At 36.5% G+C, this 15,211-nt stretch overlaps 1 protein-coding gene and 1 pseudogene across 2 annotated transcripts in view; both read left to right on the forward strand.

Moving 5' to 3' along the window:
* The window catches only part of LOC101292394, a 1,325,780-nt pseudogene that overhangs the window by 1,308,440 nt on the left and 2,129 nt on the right, over positions 1 to 15,211 (forward strand). Inside the window, exons 251-263 of the transcript XR_184374.1 lie at positions 10,981 to 11,057; positions 11,512 to 11,583; positions 11,686 to 11,757; positions 11,912 to 11,983; positions 12,120 to 12,191; positions 12,280 to 12,351; positions 12,453 to 12,521; positions 12,606 to 12,677; positions 12,792 to 12,863; positions 13,435 to 13,494; positions 13,915 to 13,952; positions 14,052 to 14,458; positions 14,653 to 14,848. The product of XR_184374.1 is annotated as an uncharacterized LOC101292394 (transcript). The remainder of the gene's footprint in view (positions 1 to 10,980; positions 11,058 to 11,511; positions 11,584 to 11,685; positions 11,758 to 11,911; positions 11,984 to 12,119; positions 12,192 to 12,279; positions 12,352 to 12,452; positions 12,522 to 12,605; positions 12,678 to 12,791; positions 12,864 to 13,434; positions 13,495 to 13,914; positions 13,953 to 14,051; positions 14,459 to 14,652; positions 14,849 to 15,211) is intronic.
* LOC101311450 (probable leucine-rich repeat receptor-like serine/threonine-protein kinase At3g14840-like) lies at positions 7,221 to 8,324 on the forward strand. Its single transcript, XM_004294112.1, has 2 exons — positions 7,221 to 7,548; positions 7,664 to 8,324. The coding sequence occupies exons 1-2, from the start codon at positions 7,434 to 7,436 to the stop codon at positions 7,930 to 7,932; spliced, it is 384 nt and encodes a 127-aa protein (XP_004294160.1). The 5' UTR covers positions 7,221 to 7,433; the 3' UTR covers positions 7,933 to 8,324.

Below are 15,211 nucleotides of genomic sequence, written 5' to 3' on the forward strand. Positions count from 1 at the left end.
GTGTTTTATGGGTATCTGGATTGAAACAGTCCTCGTTGCACTGGACAGAAACGAAAATAAAGAACACAACAATTTGTTTACCCAGTGAAACCTCAATTTAAGGAAAAACTCTGTCGGGGCTTTAACTCTTGAAAGCCTTTATTGAAAAGAAAATTCACTATGAATCAAGAACGAGTCAATTATAAACTTTGTAGCACTAACCGTGGCTACTATCTCTAGAACCCTAGCAGATATGTTTGAAACACTCTTCTTCTTCAATCTCGAAGGAACTAACCACGTCCTTCATCCTTCAATCACATAAACAAGTTCAACTTAACACGGAACAATTAAACTTGTGACATTTTCTATCAATATAATTTGCAACGAAAATATGTGTAAGAAGGTTGTTTTCCAAATAAGCTGCTGCGCCTCTATTATAGAGGTCCAGAACTTTTCGTGCAAGACGTCTTCTTGCAATTAACTCCTCATACCTAATTGACAACCAATTAGGAATTTTATTCAGTATAGGATCATTCCAAAATGGACGTAAGAAATAAACACAATTATTTATATCACAATCAGATAATTAAGAATCTTGTAATCAACATATCACATCAATGAAACAATCTTTTAATGCAATTAGGATTTCTTTACCTCGTAAAGACCAAGATGGCTATAAAAATCAGATAATTGATCAAATCAGAATAATGATCAAATCAGAATAAACACAATTATTTATAGGAAAAAATTCAGTTTACTACCCTGAACTTTAGGTCTAAAATCAGTTTGATACCTCATCTTTTTTTTTAATCAGTTTCATACCTAAACTTTCAAATGACATCAATCTCGACCAAAATGACTAAAATAGCCATGGTTAATCCTTTTTACCCTCTCTCTCTCTCTCTCTCTCTCTCTCTCTCTCTCTCTCTCTCTCTCTCTCTCTCTCTCTCTCTCTCTCTCTCTCTCTCTCTCTCTCCAAAATCCACCACATGGCTGGCGCCGACATCCACCCTTACCACCAGCAATGGGCCCTGGCGGCAGCCCCTCCTCCTCCCCCGGCAGTCGCCGTTACCATTCTTAACTCTGAGAGGGTAAAAAGATTAACCAGGGCTATTTTAGTCATTTTGGTCGAGATTGATGTCATTTTGAAAGTTTAGGTATGAAACTGATTAAAAAAAAAAGATGAGGTATCAAACTGATTTTAGACCTAAAGTTCAAAGTAGTAAAGTGAAATTATCTATTATTTATATCACAATTAGATAATTGAGAAATCTTGTAATCAACATATCACATCAATGAAACAATCTTTTGATGCAATTAGGATTTCTTTACCACGTAAAGACCAAGATGACTATAAAGAGATTAACTCTAATAATGATCAAATCAGAATAAAAAGGAATTAAGTCCAAATCAGAATAGAACTTTATTCCCATGCATTCTTTCTCAAGCAACACCTAGCTGTAAACATTAAAACCAATATTCGTCAAATCATTCATGTTTCTTTGTTTTGTGTAGGAATGACAATATACAATTATGTATACTAACACAATTCGATCAGTGTCGAGACTTTCATTTCATTTTGCAGATGGAGGTCGATTTGAGCCACCAGTGACAAACTATGTTTTAAGTCCAGATCTCACAAGGGATTGGAATCATTAGATCAAGTGTCTTGGATTTGTCCCAGCTGGTAGTAACAACGGGTCTATTTTTCACCTTTAAATTTACATCCAATGATGATTGATTATGATTTTTTTGGTTATTAGGTGACCATATGAACACCACTATTCATTATAGATAGTAGATGATAAATTCATATCTAACTCATTAATATCGTATCTAAAATTAATATTCTTAGGTTCCAATTTTTAACTTTTCTTTTTTGATGAAAGGACGTCAATCTATTAGAACATAAAAATAGAAATACAACATGAACACAATCCGCTCTCGCGGCCCAGGCCGTAGGGAAGGGGGGACCAGGGGGTTCAGTTGACGTCTGTTACATTTTTGACTAGGTCATATTGTTCCCATATTGTTATATAATTTGTTGGTTGAAATGTGATGTTGACACTATTTTGACTCTTCTAACAAATTAGAGAAAAGTTTGACATATAAAATATTAATTACAGCAATCAATTTGGACAGAGGAGCGTGTGTTTGTCTGCAAACAAAACTCCTAATCAATATAGGTTTAATATATGTTTAATTACGTGTGGTTCTCTTTATTTTTTAATGTTGGTTTCTAATCATAATCAATGATTGATTGCTTCCCCTTTTAATATTACAATTAAAACATATTCCTAGTCTTCTTTTTTTTGGGTCTTTTTAATTAATATGTTTTCCTATTCAATCAATGATTGTGATTGATTTCTCGTGCACCTCTATATAAATAGTTTTAGTCGCTTCTTTACGTATTTTTTTTGTTATCCTTCAGTAAATTTTTCCCTATCGTCGACAACCTTCATAATTAAAAACTTGCAATTATAGATGCTTTAGCTTTATTTGAAAAGTATCGTAAGAGAAAAGCAACAGAACAGTCGACATCATCTGAAGCTCCTCCAAAAAAAAAAATATCTGACGAAGGTTATCAAAAGTGATTTGTGAAACCCAATGGGAGACACGTTGATGAATGACAACATGATTACATATATCGAGAAAGATATATTTGATGGCGTTGATAATGAAGCCATCATGAAAAAATTTCAAATATGAGCAATCGTCGAGGACAATTATAATTGCTTTAAGGAGATTTGTTATTTTGTTTAGCTTTCGTTTTCGAAGTATTCTAATGATTTATAAGTTTTTATATTATTCAATAAAATTATATTTTTATTTTGTGTGACATTATTGTTTAAACTTTTGACCCTTCTACTTGTGGTTTCTGGCTACGCCACTACTCGCGGGCAACTAAAAGGTTTGAATCATGCGAAATTTCCTAGAAAACTTAAGAGACCCTAAGAATGCCTAAGCAACCTCTATGTTGTAAACCATAAGAAATCACCGCAATACACGACGTGTTAGGTTTCCCTAACTTATTTCTCATCTCCCAAAACCATCATACGCAGAGGAGGTTACGCCGACAAAGCTACCATCAGAAGAAGGAGTAATCTCCTCCAAAATCAAACTTGTAGACTCCAACTCTAGAGCACCCGAACCTGCACCAATATCCCCATCAACATTTTCATCCATCACAAGAGTCTTTTGAGCCCCAAACGACCTTTTCTTAGCCCTTTGAGGACTTGTTTTCCGCTTAATAGCTGCTGCGCTTCTAAGCGAAGCTGTCTTTATAGTGTGTTTGGATGCGGGTGAATTCCTAAAAATTTAATCAAAAATAATTTCTATCAATTTCTGAGGACTGTTTTTCCCTTTTGGATTCTTATCCCATGAAATTTGTAATTTTCACAGGAAAATAATCGTGAAATTTAAGAACTGAAATTTCTAACTTGAATTCTTTACAAAATAGACGTCATTTGTCAATTTTCTCGGTTGAGATTAATCTAAAACTGTATATCTTGAAATCTAAACAATGAAATTTTCAATTAATAAAATTTAAATTCATAAAATTATAATTTTTATAATTTTAAAATTTATATAAAATTAAAATTATTTTATCCAAATAGTAAACAGCTTATCACGCAGCGGCTTCTTTATTTCTTTACGAAGCACCGAAGCAGCCTTGTCCCTCCTTTCAAAAGAAGCAGAAGTCACAAGCAGCGAAGAGACTGTAGCGCGATTAAATAATTTTTTAAATACCATTGGGTACCCTCGTCAAGTTAAACAAATTACGACCCAGTCTCCTTCTCTCTCTCTGTGTCTCCTCCTTCTCTCTATCCTCCATCGGCGCATCCACAGTCGATCTCCCGTGGCCTTGAGTTCGGTAAGGAGACTCTTTTTTGTGATTTTGATTTCATGGAAATAATTTCATTTCTGAATCCGAAAAAGCTAAAATCAAATGATATCTTTCTTTTGGTTTGATAAAATTTTGGGCTTTCGAATATGTCTTGATTTGGGTTACCGGTTAGAGTAAGTGTGTGATCATAGTTTGATATCTTGATCTGGGTTGATGATTAATCAATGTTTGAGCAATATTGGGTAGGACGTTTTTGTAAATTAAGTACAAGCTTCAAACTTGTGATGTGGGATATTATCGTGGTGATTGAAGAGAGTTTCGTATTGAAGAGGATGCTATCAATATGATTAATATATACTGAGAATTGAGAGGGTATCATGTGAATTGGCTACTGATATGAATTTGGACCATGTGAATTGCTATATATGAATTTGGCTACTGATGTTCTTGGCTTTACTTTTAGAAGCTATGTTTTATAGGAATAAGTTGAGGAATTTTTATTCAAAGTGGAGGTAGGAGATTGAAAAGAAAAAGAAGACTGCACTAGGAATGCAATAAAGTCTTATTAACTTCTGATTGAATTGTTCTGATTTTGATTTTGTGGAATGATGTGTGATGATGATCTAGCTATTGTGAAGTGGTTCAGCTATTTTGATGACCGTTTTGAACATGTAATTTTTCAGTCGACACTCGTATATCACCTGTGTTTTACTACTCAGTTGTGCACTCTTTGCAAGTTTCGTTAGTGACTGAGTTCTTACCTGCAGGCAAGTAAGGCTAGTGCTGCTGCAAGTTGTGTCTACAGCTGCGCGCCACTGCTAGTATAAGCAGTTGTAGTAGCATTAGCGAGGTAGTCTACGACTCGATTGAAAAAATGAATGTCTGAGAGAGTAAATATAAATGATGTAAAGAAATTTATCCATGATCCCTTGTAATACAAAATGGTTCAGTCGCTTCTCTCAAATTTTGACCGATAACACTTGGTCAACACAAAAAGAATAAGCAACCGTTTCCTAACCTAGTTAAAATTGTGCCTAACATAATCACAATCTCAGTTCATACCAAAGCTATTACTAAACAATTGACGCAAAATTTTCCATCATGTTCAAAGCCTTCCTGTATGCCTGCTTTGTTCATCAAAAAATTCATTCATATCCCGGACGAAATTCATGTTCGATTTGTATAGAAAGTAGTGCTTCGAGGTGGTGAAGTTTCTTTTGGTTCAGTTGGCTAACAGACAAGTTTGATTTCAAAATGTGAGGGCTAGTTCCAAACCCCTCTTGCACCTTCTTTTCTTCAATTTCCCTCCCTTTAATTTATCTTCCTGCCTTCTTTTCGCTTCTCCTTTTTGGCCATTAATTCTTTTCTTTTTTACTCTCTCTTACTATTTTCTGATAGTATTTCTATAAAACTCTTCCTCTTTTCTATTCTTTCCCCCTTTTTTCTTCCTCTTTTTCTTTTTCTGCATGTTGTTACAACATTTCTATTACAGTTTCGGCTATTGTTTTATTTTCTCTTGCGAAAAAATTAACCAGTCCTGCCCATTTCTGATTATTCATAGTTCCGCCACTGGACAGAAGAGAAAGGTATCCAAACAATTCAGATGAGTGAGTGAGTGAGGGAGGGACACGCATGATGCAGGGAAGATATATTCCACACGAAAGTCTGAGAAGATAAATTTGCAGTCGACTACTCTGAAAAATCGATTGTGATTTGTGAACATCAATTCCAGAAACCGCGTCTACTATGGTGCCTCTATATATTAATCATATGGTCTCTGTGCTTTTGAAGATTCATTCATTCATTCACCCTCAATCCCATTCACGTTTAGTGAACGCGCCCTCAGTTTAACCTGCGTCGATCATTTGAAAAATCAATATTGGAGAGTATGCTAAGGAGAAACAAACTTTTGATTAGTCTCTGCATGCAGAAGTGGAAAACTAATTAATTAGACATGGATGGAAATTCCTTAGAAAAATTAAAGGTGATCACGACTGTTAGCTAGGGATTAAACTTTTTCCAAATATGCATGCATGCAGCTTAAAAAGTACATTTCAAAAAGAATACAGTGCAATAATAGCTAGACTTTTCTTTTTCATTGCACTGCACAATAAGAATTACTATTGATCAAAACATGTGCAATATTGGTATTGAAAGAATAGTTAAAAGTTGAATTATGAGCTAGCTAGCTAGGTCACCAAATTGTTATAAAGCAGAAATCCTTAAGCTAGTCATATATATTGCAAACATTGAAAGATCCAGATCGACTCGATAGTGATCATCATCTTGTTTTCTTAATCGATCATAGTCCAATTGCATGGCATGCATATATGGACTATGGAGTACCTAGCTGCACCAATCAATTAATTAACTGATGTTGAATATGATAACCCAAAACCCCGAATCCGTACTATAAGATGAATGGTTGACGGGTCCTTTTATTCACAGACTTGAAGCAATAATTAAGTTGTAAAATTCAAGTCTGAGGGACCATTATTTAGAAGTACGTAGGATGGTTAAATTATAAAGAAAATTGTCGTTCACGACCCTTAATTATGAGATCAATCTATATTTATAGGGCATATATTGTACAACTCCAGTTGGTGCAAAAAACAAGAAATATTTCAAAAAGAACTATATACATAGCGAAAACGCAATCAAAAACATGGACAAGTGACAATTTGCTAAACATATAAAGGATGAGCATCCCTTAATCAGAGTCTGTATCTAAGCAAGTTTTGAGAAAAATACTTAATATGTAATTATGTTTAATTTGTTCTTGTTTTTTTTTTTTGAAAGTTAATTTGTTCTTGTTTAAAGGACAAGGTTTAAACAAGGTAGGTAGCAACGTAGTTTCTCTAGCTAGTATATTGTCACGGGCTTATCTTTTCCTTAAAGCTCTCGTGCGGCCTTAGCTTCTCCTTGCGCTAAGTCAGCCTAACTAGCACACAACACTTGGCTAGAACTCGAAAAAGTTTTAAGAAGGGAAACTTGTATTGATTGTATGAAAGCTTTACAATGCTTGAATGCTTGCTTTCTTGATTGCCCCAAATGAGGGGTGGTGCCTCCTATTTATAGGCAACCATGCCCCTTGGGAAAATTCTAGAGAACTCTACATATTTACAAGCCTAGATGGTTCTAGATACAACTTGGATATCACCTAGAGACTTCTAGATACGTCTTGATACTCCGATACTCCGTATCCTTCTAGAGCCTTCCGTATCCTTCCTTGATACTTGTAGAGTATCCTAGAACATTCTGGATACGTCTACAATGTTCCCTTCCAAGAAGTATCCAATGAGGCTCCGACCCTTCTAGACCAAGGCCAAAACTTGCAGGGTGTGACAATATGCTGACTTTTCTTTCGAGCGAGGTCAAGTGATAGCGACTCAAGTCTACTCCTTCTATCCCTCTTATATATCAATCTCCTCTTTCTATACCATTTCAAACAAAGAGCTCGCTGTTAACTCCTACTTTTTCGTTCTCCATTTCTATTCAAATCCAAAGAGCTAGCTTAGCTCTCAACATTTTCCCTTTGCTTCTCCCAACAACTCGATCATATCCTGATCGAGCCCTTCAAATGTGAAAAGATTTCCCCATAATAATCATGAAAATGAGCTGCTCATTCTTTTCCTCCTCCCAGCTTCTTGTTGTTCTGCCTCTTTTGCTAGTTTTCTCTGCAACTCTTGCTTTCGGAGCTACTCGGTTACCAGAAGATGAAGGTAGCTAATTTATTAACCGGTTTCTTTATGTTTATGCATTCGATCATTTTGTAATATACATGCATGAAGGTTAATATGTTGTTGCATGTCACTTTGTTCATGTGAATTATATTAGTTGAAGCTTTAAAGGACGTAGCAAAGAGTCTGCGGAAGACGAACTGGAATTTCAGTGAGGATATCGATCCCTGTGGCAGCGCTTATGGGTGGGCTAATCTGAATCCGGTGGAAGGATTTGAAGATGCCGTCACCTGCAACTGCTCCTCGGTTCCCAATTCTACTGTCTGCCACGTCACAAGCATGTATGCATCACTTACTCTTAGACAACTATATATATACATACGTTTTGCAGGGACGGAACCAGTAATCGAAAGTGGGTTGGGCTAATTTTCACACAACACACTTACAAAATATAGAACTGTTACATTAGCTAACTGGCGCTAGATTCTTTAAGCAAATTGGAAAATGGCGTATATGCACGAAAACATTCATAAGAAAGTAATCTAAGTATCTAACAATAAACAATACCCGCCTAGATTCCTCCGTTAACGAATGTACTTGATTCTGCTCTCACCTCTGCTACTTCCACAACCCCTTTCCCTGTGAAACAAATAATAATAAAGCTTAATTAATAGACAAAAACAGTAGCGAAGATCATAGCTTTTCCAATGCTCCACTTCATGTCCAGCATAACACAAACAAAATTCACAAAAATTGTTCCTAAGATCATTCCAATGTTCATCTAATTAGCAACCACATGCAGATCATAAACAATAAATCAAAAACACGAAAAAGGAACCACCTTTACCTTTTAATTCTCATTTCCACCCTTTTGCTTTGGCTCTACAGCCTTGAATTCCCATCCATCATCGTCCTCCTCATCAGAATCCCCATTCCCTTCTTCCTCATTCAACTTTGCCCCACTCGAATTCGAGCTCCCATTTATATCTACACCCTTAAATTTCAAATCAACACCATTCCCATTACTTCTCCCAATCAAACCACCACCCGAACCCAAATTCGGACCCGACCCGTTCTAAACATACAAATTGGATATCAAATCATCAATCCCACCCTTCTTCACATTCAAATTCGACTCTTTTCTCCCAAATCCCTCATTCTCAGTCAATCCGATCAAATCTTGACTCGCCTGCTCGTCTCTCTCCTCCTCCTCTTCCTCAAACAACGACAAAGCTCCCTTGATTGATCAATCAGGGTAACAAATAAGAAGCAAGCCAGAGATGCAATTAAATCCAAGTTTGGGATTGATTACCTGCGATCGACGGATGGAGGACTGGAGGAGATGAGCAGGGACTGACTGACGAGCAAGGGAATTAGGGAAGCAATATGCTTTGTCCATCTGTACATAAGGGTATAATTTTTTTTTATTGGGTTGGGCTGGGCTGTGATATATATATATATACCTAAGGGTTTTTTTGGCCCAATTTTCGGTTGGGCTGTAGCCCATACAGCCGTGCTTTCGTCCCTGACGTCTTGACATCTTGCTTACTTTATTCTTTGGATAAATCCAGTATTTTCTTAGATACTAAAAGTCCCACAGCAAGGGGTGAAAATTTTGACAGCCCAAGAAAGGGTACGTTTGAGTTCCAAATTAATTGGTGTTTTCCGGTGATCATTTGTGTGAATTTGATATAGAATCGTTAAAGAATCGGGGTTTTCTTCTAGTTGTGATCCGCTTAACCCATCAATCATAACTCGATCAGATGTTAACCATCGGAGCAGTTTTCCTCAAGCTATTTCGTTTACTTTCGTATCATGTCTTGTTATCTATATCTTCTATGGTTGAAATCTAAGCAAAATTGTTACTATGTAAACGGACGGATATATAGCACCGTACGTGTTAGCTAGCTGTTCCAATCAACGAGCCGTGTTCGTGATGGACATCAGTAATTGGTAAGTCACGGTCTATACAAAATATTACAAACACTATAAGCCGAAAAATAAGAAAATGACCGGTAGACATCAAATCTCAATTTATTACTGATAAGACATGTCTTACCCTCCTGTCTCTTGACATGTCTAATCAGTTATGAATAGAGATTTGATGTCTACGGGACATTTTCTTGTTTTTCTTTACGGGTCTGGATCATCTCCTAACCTGCTAACCCTGAGCTGCCTAAGCTCTTGATCAAATGATGACACGTGTTCAGCCTTAATCTGATGGCTTAGAATCTCTCTTTTTCTTCATCATCTTTTTCTTCCCTTTCTTTCTGTTATGTTCTTCACTTCACAATATGAAGAGTTAGTACTTGGCAGGAAACTCAAGACTTACTTGAGAACGGTGATCTTGTAGCCGTAAAAGCGACCCGGTTCATGAAAAAAGTATTACACGACAATCAATTCAATCACACCCCCACTGGCCCCACAAACCTATTCACCCTCTTTCTACTATACCAAGCCATCTCCACTTTGATCCTCCCTGATCTCCTTTGCACACTCAGTCCACCTCAAACGACATCGTTTCGGCATCCGCATAGCGAACCTAATGGGACCACTGCCGGTGCCTGGTCGGGTCAACCGAGCGCGCGCGAGGACCAACGACTCATCGGAGTCTCTGACCGAAAATGGAAGGAGATGTTGGGCCAGGCATCGTTGTGCTCGGCTTGATATGAATTGGGATTGTAGTCAGATACATATTCATGGGCATCTCGGGCCGCAGTCAAGGAGGGTGCGAAAATTTAATTAACTTAATTAGTTGTGAAGTTGGTCGGCGCTGATCGTAGTAGATCGTGTGAGACTCTGTGACTCAAGAACAGAATGAAGAGAAAACGTAAGAGAGAGAGAAATGAAGGAAAAAGAGAATGAAATGAAAAGAGAGATTCTAAGCCATTCGATTAAGTATGGACACGTGTCATCATCTCACAAAGAGCTTAGGCAGCTCAGGTGGGTTAGTAGGTTAGGAGAGGATCCGTGTCCTTTCTTTACACACAAAAAAAAGACCTTGACCTTATGCATTAATAAACCACTCAAAAATAAACCATCTTTGTTGAAAGATGATATCATCAAACGAGGGGTGATTTATTTAAGGATACAACAGTCAACTAATTAAGGTTTAACTGCATGATTGAATCTAAGCTTACAGGTTAGTTAACAAGTTGTCTTTGCTTATGTTGGTTATAAAGAGTGGTTAACCGGCATACCCGAACTTTATGCTGGATCGTCTTTGTTGCTAAGGGTAGTTCACGAGTAATTTATCTGTTTTGGTCTTAGTGTTGAGATATGAATCTCACATCGAAAAAATTAGACATTGTTTATAGTTTTATAAGGGTTTAGGCTACTCCACCTATTACTAATTAGTTTTGGTCTTTTGGATATAAACATTAGATCACTTCATCACTTAGTTCATTTTAGGCACAGGTTAACTGAGTTGTTTGAGATTGATAATTATATTCTAACCATTGTATTTTGATTAAGCGCAGAGTTTTGAAAGCTCAGAGTTTGCCGGGAAAACTCCCTCCAGAGTTGATCAGGCTCCGCTATCTCCAAGAAATGTAAGCGCACTGTCACCACTTCAAGTTTGAGTCATATTCTAATTCATCATCTAATTTATCTGTATTTCAGTCTTGAAGGCAATGACACTCATTTCTTTCTCTTTCTTTCTCCCTTCAGTGACCTCACCCGTAACTACCTGAACGGTACCATCCCTCCCGAATGGGGTGCCTTGCCACTGATTAACATGTAACTTCTTTTCTCCCGAATTACATATACTCATTAACATGTCATGCTCATATGCCACTTCAGTGTTCTTTCATCCATTTCTTTCTTGACCAAAGAATCTATGATAGGTTTGTATATCTTGATGTCCCATCACGCACCATTGGGATACTAAATATTTGAATGTTAGATATATATGAGTGTTTTGTGCCTTCCATATTCACAGTCATTTGTAATGTCATATAGCCGTTATTTAATATTTATGGTTTTAACATGTAAGATTTCTTGCAGTTCCCTTGTCGGAAACCGTTTGACAGGTTCTCTACCAGTTGAGCTTGCAAACATCACCACACTGAAAAGTTTGTGAGTCTTGATAAGAACATTTGTGTCATTTTCTGATTTTTCTCCTTACTTGATGTGTGAACTTTTTCATGAATGGGAAGTACATGCATATGTTTCATGCAGGACCATTGATTTCAATAGCTTCTCTGGAGTTCTTCCCGCGGAGCTTGGGAACTTGCCCGGCATAGAAAGAATGTAAGATCTCCATGCTATTAGAACTTTCAGCCATCATAACTGATGTTTTGTTTAATCTGGATCAATCTGTTTTTGTGTAAATGCTCATCGCTAGTAAATCATATGTAACCTTTTGGATCATCTGTATTTTTAACTTTTCCCTTTAATTGGTTAGGCTTCTCACCTCAAACAATTTTATTGGGGAGTTGCCGGAAACATTTGCTCAGCTGACTACACTAACGGATTTGTAAGCTTTTCTTGTTCTTTCTTTCTTACCATCTTTTTTTTCTTTGATTTATGGTGTCCTAAGTACCCACCTTAGTCATTATGTATCTCATTCCCAGAATACTTAAATCGTTTTTATTCATTACTTTGTTATGCAGTCGGATTAGTGACAATTCCTTTTCTGGGAAGATACCTAATTTTATTCAAAACTGGACAAATCTTGAAAAACTGTGAGTACCTTTTATGTCTTTCATCTTTACTTTTGCTTTATTCTGAAATTTCAATTCATCACTAATTTACACTATGTCTTGTGAACAGGGCGATTCAGGCTAGTGGCTTGACAGGGCCAATTCCTTCCGGCATTTCTCTTTTGACAAAATTAACTGACTTGTTAGTTCCTTTTGATATAATTTTCTGTTTTTTAGAATGGGATAGACTAGGTTTATGTAACTAATTTACATCCATGGATGAATTATGAATTTTACTTGCAGGAGAATTACTGACTTGAATGGACCTGAATCATCATTTCCTCGGCTTGACAATTTAAAACCAAAGACTCTGTGAGTTAAATACTTCCATATGGCACACATATCTGGCTGCACCAGAAGTCTTTCCCAACTCAAGTTTAAGTGTCTGTATTGCAGGATGTTGCGGAATTGCAATATTAGTGACCAGTTACCTATGTATCTTGGGGAAATGACGGGTTTGAAAACTTTGTTAGTACAATGTCTTTTTTCTTTTTCTTTTGTCTTCTATAAATTGTCTTATCTATACATGCTACTATACTAACAAAGGATCATGTTTGATTTCTTTGAATGAAATCTTCGCAGAGACCTCAGCTTTAACAAGCTAACCGGAGAAATTCCAAGCAGCTTTTCTGGTCTAGCAAAGGTGCAATACATGTAAGATTACTAGGGGATTTACAATTAGATTGTAGAGTGAGATCTCATCAATAATATTATTTTATCTGCTTTCTACATGCACTCAACAGTCAGCTTTAGGTTTTGGGGTGTATCGGTTGTCTAATAACAGTAGGATTTAATGGTGTGTTTCTGAGTAATACGTGAGATAACTTTTGTGTAATATGTTGATGAAGCAAGAATTCGATGTAAATGGGCATAATAGGAACCGAGTACCCATATCAAGCATCACAGGAGATGATATTCGTATACAGAACATATATTTTTCGAACATTCCTCCTATCAATTACATAACCTATGCTAACAAAAAAGAAAAAGCAATTTCTCATGCTAGGTTTTTCATCAGATATTTAAGATCCAATTTTATGGTGAATTGTCAAGGCATTGGAAAAGTTTATAAACTATATGGAGGCACATTTTACTTTATGTAATATTTGTTGCGATTGTAGTGCAAATCTATGCACCTTGGCTCTCAGATTCGTAAACTAATTTAGAAAATCTTATTCATGAAATTCATTATGATTAACACTTCTTTTTGTGAAAATTATGTTAGGTTCTTGACTGGAAATATGCTCACTGGATCCGTGCCAGCTTGGCTGAAAGGAGGCAACATGTAAGCTCTCTTCTAGAAAAGCTATAATAGCAAATGGTCATCTTTCTCCTCTTCCTTAATTTAGTTGGTGAACAGAAGTTTCATTGACCCTTTTTGTGCAGCGATCTTTCATATAACAACTTCACCATCAACTCAGGGGCAGTCAGTTGTCCACCACGAGAAGGCTTGTAAGGATGTCCATCTTTGCTAAGCTATATTTTGTTCATGTTTAATTTGTAGAGCAACCTTAACTTATGAGTATATATTGATTACTACAGGAACTTGTTTGCAAGCTCTTCAAGGGGCAATACTTCGTAAGTTTATTGAATTTCGGAAGCATGCATAAAAGTTTTACTTGAATCTCAAATTTCTATATGCACTCGGTTGGTTTATCATGTTTTCTTACTGATCTTTTTTGATCCTCTACTTTTCTGTTTGCAGATCTGTGTCATGTTTGAAAATTGCAAAATGTCCAGAACGTAAGTTGGGTTCAGTATGTTCTAGCCTCTTTAACTGTCTATGGTCATTTCTTTTCAATTCTCATCGGCTACCAACCTGTTTTTGCTTCTTTTTCCTAGCTTTTTACTCTCTCCACATAAATTGTGGAGGAAAAGAAGTAAATGTCACTGGAAACTTCACAAGGGCCAAAATGGCAACATATGAGTATGATTCAGCTCCTTCTGGGCCTTCATCATTTTTCAAAAGCGGTACAAATAAGTGGGCGTCAAGCAACACTGGTTATTTTCCTGACGATAATATAGAAAAAGATACCTTTATCTGGCCTAATTCATCTAGACTCTCTATAACTAATTCATCTGATCAGCTGTATATGGATGCACGCCTTTCTCCTATTTCTCTAACGTATTATGGGTTTTGTCTGGGAATTGGAAGTTACACAGTGAAACTCCATTTTGCCGAAATAATGTTTCAAAATGACACAACATATAGCAGCTTGGGAAGGCGTATATTTGATGTTTACATCCAGGTATGCCATATTTCCACATATATCAGCTAAAGTGATATTTAGCAAATGTTGCCAAAACAATCATTACTTTGTTTTTGGTCAACTAAGTAATGTTTGTTTTAAGTCAAAATGCAATTCAATACAGTAAATTCTGTAGAAGCTTTGTTAAACATGGAATGAAATATTAACTAATAGTACTAAGTACTCTATTGCAGGGGTCACTGGTGCTGAAGGATTTTAACATTGCCAGTGAAGCAGGAGGGTTTGGTATACCTATTGTAAAACCCTTCACTGTTAACATAACTAGTAATACCTTGGAGATCCGTTTATATTGGGCTGGAAAAGGAACCACTGGCATCCCTGCTCGAGGAAACTATGGTCCTCTAATCTCTGCTATTTCTGTTGATCCTAGTAAGTTTAATATTTTATCTACTCTGATGTTCTCCTCGTAACTAGTTGTAGGACCACTGAGAGTTTCATTATATGGATATTTCATGCATCCATCCTACTGTAGGAGCTTTTGACACTAGTCTACAGTTTGATTTTGTGTTATTTTGCATTGCCAATTGAACAAATGTAGATTCTGTTTTACCTAGTTCGACTCTGAGAATTGAGGAATCATCTCGATTTCAGTCTCGTTGTTGCAAAGTGTTTAATCTGTTTGTCTGCAGGTGCTTCTGTTTCAAAGTTCATTGACATTCAACATGGAGAACTTTTACATGAAAGTTTCCCTTAAACCTATAAAAAAAATGATAGCAAACTTGTTTATCTTCT

This window comes from Fragaria vesca, linkage group LG3, assembly GCF_000184155.1.
Source record: "Fragaria vesca subsp. vesca linkage group LG3, FraVesHawaii_1.0, whole genome shotgun sequence".
Taxonomy (NCBI): domain Eukaryota; kingdom Viridiplantae; phylum Streptophyta; class Magnoliopsida; order Rosales; family Rosaceae; genus Fragaria; species Fragaria vesca.

Coding starts and splice junctions, on each gene's coding strand:
- LOC101311450 (XM_004294112.1), top strand. CDS start 7,434: ATGAAAATGAGCTGCTCATTCTTTTCCTCCTCCCAGCTTCTTGTTGTT. Junction 7,549..7,663: donor TCGGTTACCAGAAGATGAAG/GTAGCTAATTTA, acceptor GAATTATATTAG/TTGAAGCTTTAAAGGACGTA.